The sequence below is a fragment of the Sorghum bicolor genome, chromosome 1, assembly GCF_000003195.3.
Source record: "Sorghum bicolor cultivar BTx623 chromosome 1, Sorghum_bicolor_NCBIv3, whole genome shotgun sequence".
Classification (NCBI taxonomy): domain Eukaryota; kingdom Viridiplantae; phylum Streptophyta; class Magnoliopsida; order Poales; family Poaceae; genus Sorghum; species Sorghum bicolor.
This window is the reverse complement of record NC_012870.2, coordinates 5,248,026-5,263,220: the sequence shown is the minus strand read 5'-3', so window position 1 is coordinate 5,263,220 and position 15,195 is coordinate 5,248,026. Positions and strand designations below refer to the sequence as shown.

The 15,195-nt window shown below is 43.2% G+C and overlaps 2 protein-coding genes across 4 annotated transcripts; both read right to left on the bottom strand.

Moving 5' to 3' along the window:
- LOC8083931 (probable ribose-5-phosphate isomerase 4, chloroplastic) lies at positions 3,289 to 7,829 on the bottom strand. Of its 2 annotated transcripts, XM_021462357.1 has the most exons (10): positions 7,672 to 7,829; positions 5,411 to 6,604; positions 5,187 to 5,314; positions 4,975 to 5,044; positions 4,789 to 4,896; positions 4,513 to 4,608; positions 4,382 to 4,438; positions 4,163 to 4,280; positions 3,980 to 4,046; positions 3,289 to 3,897 (listed from the first exon to the last, which is right to left on the bottom strand). In XM_021462357.1, the coding sequence occupies exons 2-10, from the start codon at positions 5,576 to 5,578 to the stop codon at positions 3,828 to 3,830; spliced, it is 882 nt and encodes a 293-aa protein (XP_021318032.1). In that variant the 5' UTR covers positions 5,579 to 6,604; positions 7,672 to 7,829; the 3' UTR covers positions 3,289 to 3,827. The 2 variants fall into 2 exon arrangements, 1 of the variants encoding a protein (XP_021318032.1); XR_002453800.1 differs by lacking the exon at positions 3,289 to 3,897 and having other exon boundaries at positions 4,382 to 4,448; positions 4,513 to 4,868.
- Positions 9,651 to 12,158, bottom strand: LOC8084154 (reticulon-like protein B8). 2 transcript variants are annotated; one of them, XM_021452005.1, is made up of 6 exons: positions 11,946 to 12,158; positions 10,886 to 11,136; positions 10,621 to 10,801; positions 10,407 to 10,548; positions 10,188 to 10,257; positions 9,651 to 10,037 (listed from the first exon to the last, which is right to left on the bottom strand). In XM_021452005.1, the coding sequence occupies exons 2-6, from the start codon at positions 11,064 to 11,066 to the stop codon at positions 9,868 to 9,870; spliced, it is 744 nt and encodes a 247-aa protein (XP_021307680.1). In that variant the 5' UTR covers positions 11,067 to 11,136; positions 11,946 to 12,158; the 3' UTR covers positions 9,651 to 9,867. The 2 variants fall into 2 exon arrangements, with proteins under 2 accessions (XP_021307680.1, XP_002463790.1); XM_002463745.2 differs by having other exon boundaries at positions 10,886 to 11,092; positions 11,946 to 12,156.

The window sequence follows — 15,195 nt, the reverse complement described above, 5'->3', positions numbered from 1 at the left end:
TACCATAAACTGATAAACTATATATAAAAACACAATTACATCTATGTTTGGGTGCAAGTCTATACACAAAAACAATGGTACATCCAGAGCCCAGTACTAATATTCTTCGTCACCAACCCATGCCATCGAACGACTGCTTTGTCCGTTGTTTCGATATGTCAAAGGCTCAAAGCTCAGTGATGCCAACGACGACCTCTATCGAGCCATACATCAGCCCCTCCGATCATCCACAACGAACAAGAGACCTAAAAGGCTAAAACCTTGGAAACAGATCAAACACCACGACAACTACCCAGACACATCTGACATATTGAAAGACCTTCCTCCGCTTTGGATGAATTTTTTATTTTACACAATAATTAAATTTTATAGTTTATAATATATTTTTTTCTAGTCTCTTGAAGATGTTCAGTTTTATTTTATTTTATTTTATTTTTCTTCCGTCCTAATATAACGCGTGTGGCCACCAGCAAGGCAGCAAGGCCCTAGCGCGCGTGAGATGGTATCATGGCAAGCATGTCTATCTACCATGTATGGCGAGCATTCCTATCCTGCATGATTTGCACAATCACAGGTACACAGCAGATGGCCAAATCGTAGTTTTAAACAAATCTCTCATTTAATTTGGCGGCTGAGATTTGGGACAGGAAACGACATGGCCAGGTTTTTTTTTTGACAATCTGATAAGCTTTATTGATCAAGAATAGTTACATCGTTTGATAACAACGGCACAATAAAAGAAGGGGGATCATCGTCCCAAATACAATTCATTTTCATAATCATAGCTTGTCTAGCTAACTCATGCGCCACCTAATTAGCTTCCCTGTTTAAGTGTTCAATAGAGATCTCCTGGAATCTACCCCAAACAGTAATGCATTCAGCATACATTGCAGCGGCCGAATTCGTTGTGAAGCCCCCATTCTTCATAACTTCTACTACTTCCATGCAGTTAGATTGGATGATCAACCGATTACCTCCAATATGTTGAGCTAGCATCAATCCCTCCTTCAAAGTTCAAAGCATATGCTTCTGCCATTTGAGCATCAACTAAATGAGGAATATAGGTGTTGCTGCAATCATCCCCCCAACGACATGGCCAGGTTACACAAAGTAACATTGTATATATAACAATTGAACAATTTGTTGTCACCTCTCATCACACTTATTGTTTTGAGCTGCCCAAAATTACAAGTGAGCCGGCCGAGTAAGCCTGTGCATATAGATTTCCAAACGGGCGAACGAAACCCGCTGGGCCAACACGGACACGGGACGATTTGGCCCGGTATGAAAACGGTCTGGCCTCTCTAGTGCCAGTGCCAAGCATGGCACGGCCCCGTGCCCGTGCCTCGGCCGCGATGCCAGCACGATGGCACGACACGGGCATGGTCCGCTTTAGCGGCCGGCACGGGAGCGACACAACTTATAGTTGTTGGATCGATCTCCCTTTGCTCCCGCCCGTTGGATCTACGCGATGGGGGGAGGGCTATATAAGTCGGTCGTCGCTCGCCACTCCCCCTAGACCTGGAACCTTAGCTCTCCTGCTTTTCCGTTCTCCAATGGAAACCCTAGCTCCCTCCTCTCTTCTTCCCGCTTTTCGGCGAACGGCACGGGCACATGGCACAACCTTCTTCTTGGTAGCTGTCGAGAGACCAGAAGCCAGCAACAACGAGATGTCGGACGAGCAAGAGGACATCGGTCACTCCATGACCATCAACAATGAGCTGCGCCTTTGCGAGATGACCGAAGACGAGGACGATGTTCTTTTAATTCTAATCTTTTGAAGTGGTGATGTGGTTTTAGTCCCAAGGCACGACACTAATCCGCTGGGATGTTGTGCCTTGTGGCATGGCACGGCACTATCTAAGGGCTTTAGTGTAGTGCCTGGCCAGAGTCTAGGCACGGTGGCACTACACAGCACGCACGACAGGGCTACCGTGCCTGATAATGTCGTGCCTAATAGTGTCATGCCGTATAGTGCTAGTGTCATGTAGTGCCAATGCCGCCCGTTCGGAAAACTATACCTGTGCACGTGGATACAGTAAAGCGGGGGTGGATCCGCTCTCACTCTAAGAACATCTCACATCTTTCTACTCCCTCCGCTCTGAAACATAAAGAGTACAGTTTTATCCAAAGTCAAACTATAGTAAAAATTGATAGTTAAGTTTATAAAAAAGAAGAACAAATACATACAATTTGAAATTAGTTTAATTCGATACATTATTGAATATATTTTTATAATATACCTCTTTATATGGTAAATGTTAATATTTTTTTCTATAAATTTGGTTAAAGTTTGTTTGAAAGAAATAAATTTGGTCAAAGTTACTTAGTTCGATTTAGGACAAAACTGGATTCCTTATTTTTTGGAATAGAGGAGTAAAATTTACTCACTAAATTATCATTTAGAGAGTCAATTATCATTTGGAGAGTCATTTGAGTAAAAATTGTTTTCTATATATTTGTATCCTCCAACAAATTTTCTATATCTTGTGCGCACACTATATATCCATCCTCGTTCTTTATCTTTGGCTTACGAGAAATTCAGAATAAATGATATCTATATTTAGAGATTTAATTAAAGAGGCTACTGAAGAGTATTTTTCACCAAAATTTCTATTTCTATAAATAAGAAAGGATATAAAAAGTCTTTTAGAGTTGCTCTAATAACCATAGTAGTTATTAGTGTGTAAAGTGTGTTTCATGGGCTACCGACCGAGTAAACCTGATGATCATGATCGCCAAGAAGTTGTATATCATGTCTTTTAGTTTCAGGGTGACTGACTGGCAGTGCTATATAGATTGGTGCCTTACTCCTATTGAACTTCAATTGTTGCTGTAAAAATCTAAAACTAGCCTTTCTTAGATACCATATATGTTGGATTTGCTCTAACGATTCTAAAAATTAAGAGAATTAGGAGGGCCATAACTGGTCAAGTTTCGGTGACCAAATCGGCCGGGCAGCTTGGGCGAGCCAAAATATGGCATGGATCCAAAGTTCCAGACATCGTTGGTTCCTTTGGTTAATGACCAAATTTTGGTCTGACAGGCATCGGAATGCGAAAGTTAGGCTTGCAACCCAGGTTAACTAATTAGGGTATCTTTAGAATGCAGAATTATCAAAACACATAAATAGAAAAAAAAACGTAGGATTAGAATTGCATGAAACTTAAAATCTTGTATGAATTCAAATTGCTGGAAAGTTTCTATTATAGCCTTTGGGTATAACTCTCCATGAAGTCCAACCTCATGCTAGTTTTCCTTCAAAATTTCATGGTTTCATACATGGTATAGTATTCCAAAGTAACTTCATAGGGTTTAATTCATTATTCCACATGAACATATAGGACATTTTCCTAAAGAATTACAACTTACAAATCCTCCAAAATTCCTATGCAACGGTTCATTGGCTCTCTAGGCAACATCGATCTCTCATCCGACAGCCCATCTCCAATCCATCTATTCCCGCGCCTATTATCTTTCTCTTTCCAAACACTAATAAGCATTATTAAGGCTTGTCTTAATTTATACACCGCGCCATGTATTTAAGCTGGTGGCTTGGTATATAATAGGTTCTCAATGAGATGAACTCCTGAAACCCTAGTAGAGTAGTGAGTAGTTGTAGCTGTAGTTCTGCCTCATTCATCGAATATGGTGAACTGAATACTAGTACAAAAGATTATTCGAGACATGGACTTCAACTGTTGTTGACAGAATTGCCAGGTGGTGAACAAAGTTGTACATGATTAACTGGTAGTTGCAGTAGACTCTTGTTCCGAAACATGGAGGAAAGCGCATCAATCTGCAGAGCAACTCAAAATGTTTCGCCGCTACTGTATCACTGAAGATTTCTCGTCCAGGACCTGAACTTCCCCTTTGGATGCAATGACAGCATATGATCTGCAGGGCAGGGCAGCAGATTGTAGTATAAAACAACTAAAACTTTTCTAGAGGTTGTGTGTGCTCAGAGTAAGAGATTTACTGGTTGCCGCAAATGATCCCATGATCCACAACGCCATCAATTTTGTCCAACTTCTCTGCTACCTGACCTGTAATGTAAGCAAAGCAAGATGGCAGAGTAATCATGGTTTACTGGATTGAAGCTGAGTTTAGATCTCTAGTTATTGAGGGAGGATGGAAGATCTTCCATGCGCGTACTGCATACCAAGATCTGAGATTGGAGTTGTGAAGATAACATCGAGTACGTGATGGCCCTCCTTGGTAACCAATGGGTGGTCACCCCCCAGTGGCCCGGCAGTTCCAAACGATGGCCTCCTCCAAACCTTCATACCATATCATAAGAAAAACACAAATGCACTTGTGGTGAGCACAGATGTTCCAGGTTCTGAAATTCCAACAGGCAACAGGGCAGGCACACGCACACCTCTGCATCTCCTAGAAACAAATCATCAATCTCTTCGGCGGTGTCTATCCAGTTTCCCTGAAATGACCTGTTCCTCTCTTTATGAACATTGCATGAAACGATATGCGCTGAAGCAACGGATGATTGCTTACACTTTTAACCAGGACCGGGATAGAACCCTCGATGCCCGTCACGTACTTGTCGTGCCCAGTGATGAAGGCAAGCTTGTCAGCTGACTTAGCCATTGCCTGTATATATTACATAGGCCAGGAAAACAGTGATTGCACAGAGTATGTATGTATAATCCCTCAAGAAAAAAAAAGAAGAGAGCATGTATGTATATCATGCTTAAAGAGAAAGTGCCTAAGATTTACTCATGTGTTAACTTGTGTCTGTCTCCATTCTCCAAAGGGATCTGCACTGCTTACCTTCTCCACCATGAAAGAGGGCTCTCCGCTCTCCGTCTTTCGCCGCCCGATGACAGCAGCCAGGGTGCCCTCTTCGATCACTTCAGCATCAGTGAAAGCAAAATCAATCTATAGGTCAGTGAGCACGGTTTCAGAGGGCTGTTCTTCTTCCTGATTTGCAAGAACTAACAAGATGTTTGTACTAACCTGGGTGCCTTCCTGATAGCTGCTAGCCCGTATCCCTGCCATGTCTGCCTCGTTCGCACTGAGCACGGACCTGGCTGGTCAATCCCAGGAAGCTGGTTAGAATGAATGCCACTCACTGTCACTGATTCGACGACGGAGTGCCTGGTGAGCAATGACACGCTTCTATACACAGACAAGGAAAGGATAGCAACCGCCAACCAGGAAGGACTCACGAGGTCACTGCGGTGATGCCGGTGAGAGATCCCCGGCGGAGGCGCGTGCCAAGGTACTGGATCGCCAGGGCGGACGCCGGGCCGGAGCCAAGCCCCACCACCATGCCGCTGCTCACGAACTTGTCCACCTGGAGAGGCAGTGAGCAAAAACTCGTTAGGAATTGGAACACACACAAAGAGAGACACGGCGGCTAGCGAACGATCGGTGAGGTGGTCTCACTTACAGTGAGCTTAGCGGCGTCGAAGAGGTCGACCACGTCGGCGTCGGCCGCCGAGGCCGAGCAAGCAACTCTCCGTCGCATGGAGGAAGGTGGGCAGCTGTTCCGGTGCGGCCTCGGGCACGGGCGGGGCTGCAACGACGGAGCTACACTTGGCCTGGCCATGGCCTCCATGGATTAAGGAATTGAGAAGTTTCAGCTGTAGTGCAGGGCCAGGAACAAAGACGGACATGGTAGGGCCCCAGCGGGGGATAAGGGAGTGGTGCAGGTGCAAGGCCAGCCCTGTCGCACCTCATCTGCTTGCTTCACTTCACCAGTCACCGCCACTGGTTCACTGAAGGCGGCAAGGATTTCAGGAACCAAAAATGTGTCAATTTCTCAATTCAATAATCAAGTCAAAGACACAAATTGCAATTTCAGAAATTACGATTGCTGACAAGCAAAAATAACAGGATGAACAAGCGAATTTAGGAAGAGTAGTGAAACAAAATTGCGTGCTAGTGCTAGTTCAATTGACACAACCATATGATAGCGATAGCCGATAGGGATGAAAACAGTATCGATATTTTTCGACCGTATTCGTGACCAAATTCATTTAAAGAGGTTTATATCTATCCGTATTCTGAATATTCAATATCCAATCCATCCATGGATAGCGAACTGAGAAGACCAAATGAAAATTTACCAAACAACACTGTTCAATAACCGGCACAAGATGAATGCGAGAAAAATCTCTGCACAGGGAAAGGAATCAACTATCAATCCTCAATGCACAAGACTTGACCAACTGTAGGCCAAACTGTTTGCTTATCTGAAAAAGCCATAGCTTAAAATACTCTTCACTGATTTATTGTGAGTAAAACACTGCTGAAAAGCTAAAGATTCTGCAGATAAGCTAAGCGAAAGGACAAATAAATTTAAACACCAGGAATCTCATTTAACGGCATTAACATCAGTCACAAAGCAACATATGATTATCCTCACATTACAATAAACCCAGTCTCAGAACATGGGCTGGACTCTTAACAACGAGCTAGTAGAATTAACCGACCAAGGATGGTTTACATCACCAACATCTACAGCTAAGCAGCCATGGTGCAGGTGAAGCTCCCCTCCCTCAGCCCCAAGATGCGCCTACTTAGATCTCTGCCTCATCTTTCGGCGCTTCCTCTTGAGCCTCCTCATTCTCTTCTTCTTCCACTGCACATCAAATGGGACATGATGAATCAGTTCACCCGCATTCAATAGCAAATGCTTAGATTCTAACAGAGAGTCTCATCTGAAAAAAAAAACATCAAACTGGACCAGACCAAACTAAGGACTGTGCAATTTGTCAGGGATCAGAATTATGGAGTGTTTTGCTCATCACTGATGATCAGAAACACGGACCAATAATTCTTCATCACATCCCAACATAAAGACCAAACAGTTAACTTGCAAGTAGCAATCACCCAGCAATAGTGTTAATCATTGCATGAACTAGGTCTACACATATTGAACAACGAATGAATCTGCAAGAACTATTCTACTAGAGTATACAATTTGTCAGGGATCAGAATTATGGAGTGTTTTACTCATCACTGATGATCAGAAACACGGACCAATAGTTCTTCATCACATCCCAACGTAAAGACCAAACAGTTGACTTGCAAGTAGAATCACCCAGCAATAGTGTTAATCATTGCATGAACTAGGTCTATTACATATTGAACAACGAATGAATCTGCAAGAATTATTCAACTAGAAATAGTACATAATCAGCGAAGAATCTGTCTTTTTTTAGGAAAATCTCAGGCTGTCTTGTACAACTAACTCATTGTGTAACCATCAAATAAACAGTAGGATCTATTCAAAAGAATAGTTGTAACATGCAGTGAACTGGCATTCAGAATGAGTAGGAGGTATTTCTCATCAATTAGATCAGACATATCTAGTTTTTCCTCATTATGCCAGTACTGCAGAAACAGCCGCTAAAAAATCTAATACTTGTACCAGACAGCAACAGAAACAAAAATTATCAAGTAGCTAGTGTTCTCTCAGACAAATGCCTCGATTGTCCCCATGGTTTAATGGAATGGATTAGATCGGACTCGTCATCTGTGTTTGGTCATCATAGAGAACATCATAGCGTCACCAAAACTCTAGCAAGAAGGAATGCCACACCACACATCCAAACCCTAAGCTCTACAAAACTACCTAGGACACGATTTCAACGCATCATCACCACCGAAACAACATCACAACAGAGGGGGCGAGTGAAGACGAACCTTGGCCCTCATTGCGTCGGCGGGGGCGGAGCGCGCGCACGCACGAGCTCCTTCTGTCCCTGCTTGCGGCGGCTGGGGTAAACTGGCGAGTTGGGGACGGACCAGATGATGGCGGCGGGTCCTCTCGCTTAGGATTTATAGAGGCAGGGGTCCTGGGTGGAAGCGAAAACCCTAGCCGTGATGCCCTCATGGACGGCTGAGATCTGCCGGATCGGACGATTTGGGCTTCGTTCGTGGGCTCCGTATCAGAATAGGCCGGAGCGGGAGGTGGTGTTCTCTTTTGGTCTTGTTATTACGTCTTGGGCCAAATGAGCCTTTAGAAGTGTCGGAGCCCAATATGATGCAATACGAGTTTGTTTCTCACTTTTCTTGATTGGGATCATTGATTAACTTATGTACCGTCTTGGAACATACAAGATCCATGTATCTAATGTTGACTGCAACAGCACAATAATTATTTGTAGCGGTAAAAGCAGGTGCGGTTCTCTTCAATTCAAACAAACAATATTATATATCAAACGTTTAAAAGTTTGTGCTCATTTCACATGTGTTGGAGCAACAAACACATACGATTACTAGTTCATGCTTCCAATCACGTTCAGCATTTGAGGCGATCCCCACGCCAAGATACGATTACGGGTAGCAGTTGCAGTACCCTAATAAAATCTGAAAACGGAATGGTGAGCTCTAGCACCGTCGCAGCATACGCAACGCAAGCAGCAGCAAGCCTTTTGGTCAGTTGACGCCTCCTCCGTTCGCGTTGGGGTCGTTGTTGGCGTTCGTGTTCGCGGCCTCTGTGGCAGGAGGCGCCGGCTGCGACGGGGCGGGAGGCGCGGGCGCGGCCCAGCCGCCGATGGGGTGGAACGGCATGCCGGGCACGGGCAGCGGGAGCCCCGGGATGGCGGGCATGCCGCCGGGGTTCGGGAACAGCGGGAACGACGGCATGGTCGACGGCGGCAGCCACCACTTCATGCTGCGGCTGCCGGCGGCGGTGCCGGCGTTCCGGGCCCTCACAGGCTCCGTGGCCGGCCCCGCAGCGGCGGTGGAGGCGACGGTGACCGCGGGGACGGGGACGGGCGCCGCGGCCATGGCGTACGAGTACGGCGCCGCGCTGCCGACCTCCGGCTCGAACTCCACGTGGCTGATCTCGTTCTCGGTCTCGTAGTCGTCGCCCAGGGACGGGTCCAGCGGCTCCGTCTCCGCGCCTGCCGTCGCCGCCTTGGAGCCGAAGGAGAACTCCAGGCCGCTGTTGGCGTCGTTCAGAAGGCGCATGGCGTGACCCGGGCCGGCGCAGAGGATGACGATGAAGCCGACGAGTAAGAGCGGCGACAGCTTCTGCTTCTGCTCCATGGCTTCTTCTTGATGGATTTCTTTGCTTTCGCCGGTGAATTGGCTGGTGACGAGACGCATGACTAATCCGAGTTTTTATAGCATGGTTGGAGAGCAGTTTGGTTGGATCGTGGTGACCTGCATTCCGGTTTTGACTGCTCCTGCACGTCGGACGCGTGCAGCATCTATATCACCTAAGTTTAAACTACTTGCTCTAGCATTCAGAATTCATAATCAAATGCAGATCAACTCTCCGGAGATAATTAAATCCACTCATGCTTAATGTCTTCTGCCATCCAAAGTTCCACACCCGCCATTGCATATGAATTCACAATTCCTCTGTCAGGTATTTCTCTTTTTCAGACACCATGGCAGTTCAGTATGTACAGTCATTATGTAGTTCTTCAAGGTCACAGGAGCAAAGTTTTAACTTTGTAAAGTGTAAACATTATCAAACTAATGGAATTGCAAAACAAGGAATATAAGAGTCAGACACATTTGCCAGGACTTATCCTTGCAGATTGAGCCTGAAATGGCACACACTCTCTAGAAACAGAAGAAAGATGCTCCCGGCAACTTCCAGTTTTCAGACATGAGTTATGGTTATGGGCACACTTCATTACTTGAGCAGTGTGTCAATATCCCATAAGTGATCAGATCAGAAATGTGAATTGAGTCGAAGAACTTCAATAGTGGACAACATTCATTGCAGCTTAATAGTTTTTAAACCCAGTGGGCAATGAACTAACACCCATGTTCAGAATGGGACACAGCTTAAGCAACAATTGGCGCAAGTCTGCGATGCACAAGAGGGCGCAACATCAGTTCACCAACCCATTCATTCATTCAGAGAAACCAGCTGCTAAACTACTCGTTCTTCTTAGCCTTCATGTTCCCCTTCGGAATCTTGCTCAAGACGCCTTGGTCAAGCTTCTGATACTGATCTCGCAGCAGACCAAGAAGGTTGTAGAGGAAATCATCGACTTGGTCTTCATACTTCTCATAGAGCACAGGAAGTGTGTGAACACAAACAAACCCTGTTCCAGGCAATCCAACATCTTTGTCAGTACTACCACACATGCTGAAATGTGCGCATTCATTAAATAGGAACAGGTATTGTTTCTCTGTGGTAATTGACGAAAATGCGAAATGGTGGCTGACAAGAATAGAAGTTACAGGCCTCTTACCAATATATATGACTGTCAGGAAATTGCACCAACTTCCAATCACTGCAGCGGCCCACAGTCCGGCAATCGCCTGACAGAAAACATAGCACCACAATTAAAATACCTGTCTAAGACAGACAGATAGAATAGGAATGCTTATAAATGGCATTCAACAATATCATAAATGTGTCAACCATATCTATTTGAATAAATAGATAAACCCAGAAAAAGTTCACTTACCACTACAAAATGCTTCAAGTTTCTTTCACAAGACACATCCTGAAGGAAGCACATGAACTTGTTTACTTGGGCACCGATTGCAATGGCAATGTTCACAAATAACTCTTCAGGCAATTCAACTCGGGGCACCTGAGAAGGAGATCTAGAAGTAGAAAGAAATTTCAAATTATTGTGTCAGCGGAGATACTGCTCAAATGTTTTACATATTTCATACCCGCTTAGCATGTTTGAGAAGTTGGACCAGATAAACTGGACAACCATTCCAAGAACAAGGGCAAACGAAACAATTGTCAGAAAGTGGTAGTCAAGCCACTCAAAGAAAACCCAAATAGCTGTTGCAAGAGCCAGAACACTCGATGATATCTTCTTGTTCCTCCATAACAGCACATCAGCAGCTACAATCACAGATAGAACCACATCAGTGACGCCCACCAAGCAAATCTCAACATACAGTATATACCGATAAGCAGACCGCCTACGTTTTCCACCACCCAGAACTCCATGTAAGGTCTTCTGACGACCAAACAGCTTGTTCTTCACTTTGTCAGAGACTGAACCTGGGTCAAAGTGCCCAGACTTCTGCTTAGGAAGGTTGTCAGCAATGGTATCCATGATGCTGCTCATAATCTTTTCAGTTGCACTCTCAGAACGTTCCGACATCCTGTACTGTGTATATTTTAAACTCACTGGAACATATGAAGGTAAGTTAGACAATATGGTCCATCACATCCTAAACATGGAAAAAGAAAGAACAAATCAACAAACAGACTACAGCCATAAGGGGCTTAGGGGCACATGAGAAGAAACGCCAGTTGAACAGGATCAATCATATGAATTTAAGAAAATGCTAGACCAATGTACTTGGCTGAAAGAAGTAAATGGAACTAGATATTCAGACATTTTCTACCAGTAGCCCAGTAGCCCCAGTTCTAAAATCGATTGAATGAAATAGTTGTACACCTTCCTGAATCTTGACAATAACATAATACAACTGGATTATCTACTGAAGCCGTGAAACACATAATTTAGCAACACTGTCTGTTGAATTCAGTTGCTGCAATAGATGTTTAAAATCCAACCTCCAACAACAACAAAAAAAAAGGAATCATTGACAGTAACATTTTCAGTAGATAAGCATTAACCGAAACAGCGTCCTTCTATCATCAGAGCACTTAAAAGACCAACACTGGCCAATATGGCGGTTCCTCACCAAAGAAACCAGGCAAGATAATATATTTCTCCAGCCACGAGAAAATCAGGCCAAGAACTCCTCGGTGAGTTCTCCATCTCTTGGTTTCATAGTAAAACCCCAAGATTCATCGCACATTCGCACCATGCCCAAAACTACCTAAAGTCCCCCGAAAGAAAAAACAAGGAGATGCAAAAATTCCACAGAAGCAAACTAACCCAAACTCAGGGACCGCGCCTCCTTTTTTTCCCCCTACAGTAAAGTCCCCTAACTCCATCTTTCACTAGAAAAAGAAGCGATCCCTTAAGATTCCACATCGCCGCTTGAACTACCAAAGCCAGAGACTGTACCGGGGAAAGGAGCAGCGACGATACGAACAGGCGGAGAGCCGGCCGGCACTCTGGAGTCCCGAGACGATCGCTAGAAGCAGGCAGCGAGCAGCCGAGCACGAGCAGCGTGGATGAAATAGAAGAGAAAAAGGGGCTGGTCGTGGTTGGTGGCTTTGGCCACTTGGGGAGAGGAGAAATCGTACTAGCAAGAATTGATTCTCAACTCCGGGAGGAGGAAGGCCGGGGCCGGAGCGGCCGGGCGGGTCGTGTGAATGCGGTTCGGCTGGTGGGTCACTGGCTTGTGGGCCCACCCTTGGAGTTCCCACCACCGAAGTGGCCGTTGCGCCGCCGTAGCTCTGCCACTGCCACTGTGGACCCCTGGACAAGGAACCTGCTATGCGTACCCACTCGTTGTTGCGTAGTCGGTCACTTGCGGGTGGGTCCATAGGGAAGTATGATCGTGGCGGGCCCGCTCGTATAGTATTATTGCTGCTGCTAGGGCTTGTTTAGCTACACAAAAACCCAAAACTTTACAAGATTTCCCATCACATCGAATCTTGCCTCACATGCATGGAGTATTAAATATAGATAAAAATAAAAACTAATTACATAGTTTGTCTGTAAATCGCGAGACAAATCTTTTAAGCCTAGTTACTCTATAATTGGAAAATGTTTGTCAAATAAAAACGAAAATGCTACAGTGTCAAAATTCAAAAAAATTTTGCATCTAAACAAGCCCTAAGCACAAGGGAAGCGTGCCCACCAGAGATATTTCCTGTCTTTATCACTTGTCAGCGTCTCGTGATTTGCAGATCGGCCAAATTATTAGCGCGCGTCAAAGGCCTTGTTTAGTTGTAAAAAATATAAAATAGACAATATAACACCTTCATTTGTATTTGATAAATATTGTTTAATCATACATTAACTAATTTCAAAAGATTCATCTCGTAATTAATTATTTTTTAATTCATATTTAATGTTTCTTACGTACATAAAATTTGATGTGATAAAAAATTTTAAAAAAATTATAAAATTTCTCACGAACTAAACAAGGTCAAAGTTGATTCGTAAATTTAAAAAAAAAAATCAAAAGTTCACGCGGGTTATTTTAAAGCCGCCTTATCATTTTTCAGGAGCATCGACTCTGAACTTGTTTTAAAGCCGTCTTATCGTTTTTCATAAGATTCATACTCGAAACTCATTAATCCTCTCTTTTCTGGGTTAGGTTAGGTTAGTCCATTTCTGGATTTCTGGTTAAAGGCAAAATACTCATTTTGATTCCTTAAACTGGTTTGTTGCTTAGTTTCGCTAGGGATGTAATTAGGCTTGTTCTTGAGTCCCCAATAGACGTTTTTTTACAGGTTTAAATTAAAGATGATTTAGATAAGTCTCTTTGTGAGCCTACAGACAAGCCCGCTTACATCCCCAAGTTTCACCCATAAACTTTAAAAACAGATGCTTCAATCCTTAAAATATTTTAAATATGAGGGGCTCGGTTTCACTAGGACCATCAAAATGATAGTTTCATCCTCATACTTAGGGCTTGTTTGGCACAGCTCAACTTCACTAGTGAAGCTGTTTTTTTAGAAAATAGCTTTATGAGTGACTTTCTAGATGAAGCTGAGCTGTTTTGGAAAAAGTGTTTGGCAAAATAGCTTCACCAACTACTTCATGCATAGTTGAGAGAGAGAAATGAGGGAGAAGCTGCAATAAGCTACTTTTTTCAGCTTCATCCAACTTATGTCTTTGTGAGAGGAGGGGGAAAACAGCTTCACCCATAAAACTGTTTTGGAAATAAGTGTTTGGCAAAAAAAAACAGCTCACAACAGCTCATGAAGCTACCTGTGAGTTGTATCAAACATGCCCTTAATTTTTGAGCTTAGTAATATCCTTAAACTATCAAAATGACTATTTTGCCTTGGACCAATGATTATATATATATATATATATATATATATATATATATATATATATATATATATATATAATTTAATTGTACTAACTAAAACTGGATGTTTATTGGTAATGTGATTGTGTTCTCATATATCTTAAGTTTTATTTTGGTTCTAAAATGAATTGACAATTTACTCTTATTAAGCCGGCGAAGCTAGGCAGGAAATCGGCCTATCCACGTGTCCTATACGGCTTCTCATGAAAAAAAAATAGGTTGCTGTAGCAGTCCATGCCGTATCCCTGTTACATAAGAATGGCTAAGCTAAAGAAAAAAGAAAAAATATTTGTCCAACAATATGAATATAAAAATAAGAATTACATCAGACAAAACGAAATAAAAGAATATAAAGTTTTGGTCGATTAGGGCAAGGAGCCTAGTTAAGCTAAGGCCTTGTTTAGTTCCCAAAAATTTTGCAAAATTTTTCAGATTCCCCGCCACATCAAATCTTTAGACGTATGCATGGAGTATTAAATATAGATGAAAATAAAAACTAATTGCACAGTTTGGTCGGAATTTATGAGACAAATCTTTTGAGCCTAGTTAGTCTATAATTGAACAATATTTGTTAAATACAAACGAAGTGCTACTATTCCTATTTTGCAAAAAAATTTGGAAGTAAACAAGGCCTAAATCAAGAGGGAGCCTGACGGGGTTTAACAAAAATCAGACTAAGCCCAAGGTTTAAGTTGTTCTAATTTAAAATTGTACATTACAACGCAGACACTCACAAACATATGCACACTCATTCTTATACACAAGTATACAAAATTTACCTCTATAAAGTACCTCCGAAGGGCTGAGCCGACAGATCATGAGATTCACGAAGTTATTATAGTTGTCTCGCTGTCGATATAGACATCGTCTACTACTGAAAGCATAATATTATTAAATTTAAAATAAATCTAGAAAAATATGAATATCTATGCTAAGTTAAAGACTTGAAACCAGGTGAGAAGATTTTATTAAAAAAAGTTGTGTTTTCTTAGTTACAGCGATGGGTGGTAAGTTGCATGTGTCCATTAGATCTTGGCTACGGGTAGGAGTGTCAATGGGGAATTCCCCGTAGGAGGTTACTGCCCCAAACCCGTCCTCGCGGGAGCAAATTCTCCCCAACCCTTTCCCCGTGAAGGGTCACGAGGAGAACTTCTGCCCCATCCCCGTCCCCGCGTCAATTATATAAATAACAGCAAATCACTTACATAAACAGCAGCAAATATCCAATAATTCAAATGCAAATAACAGCCATTTGTCCATAATTGCCTGCTGCATAGTTCATAACAACATAGAAACAATCATATTGTTCATACATTCACCACA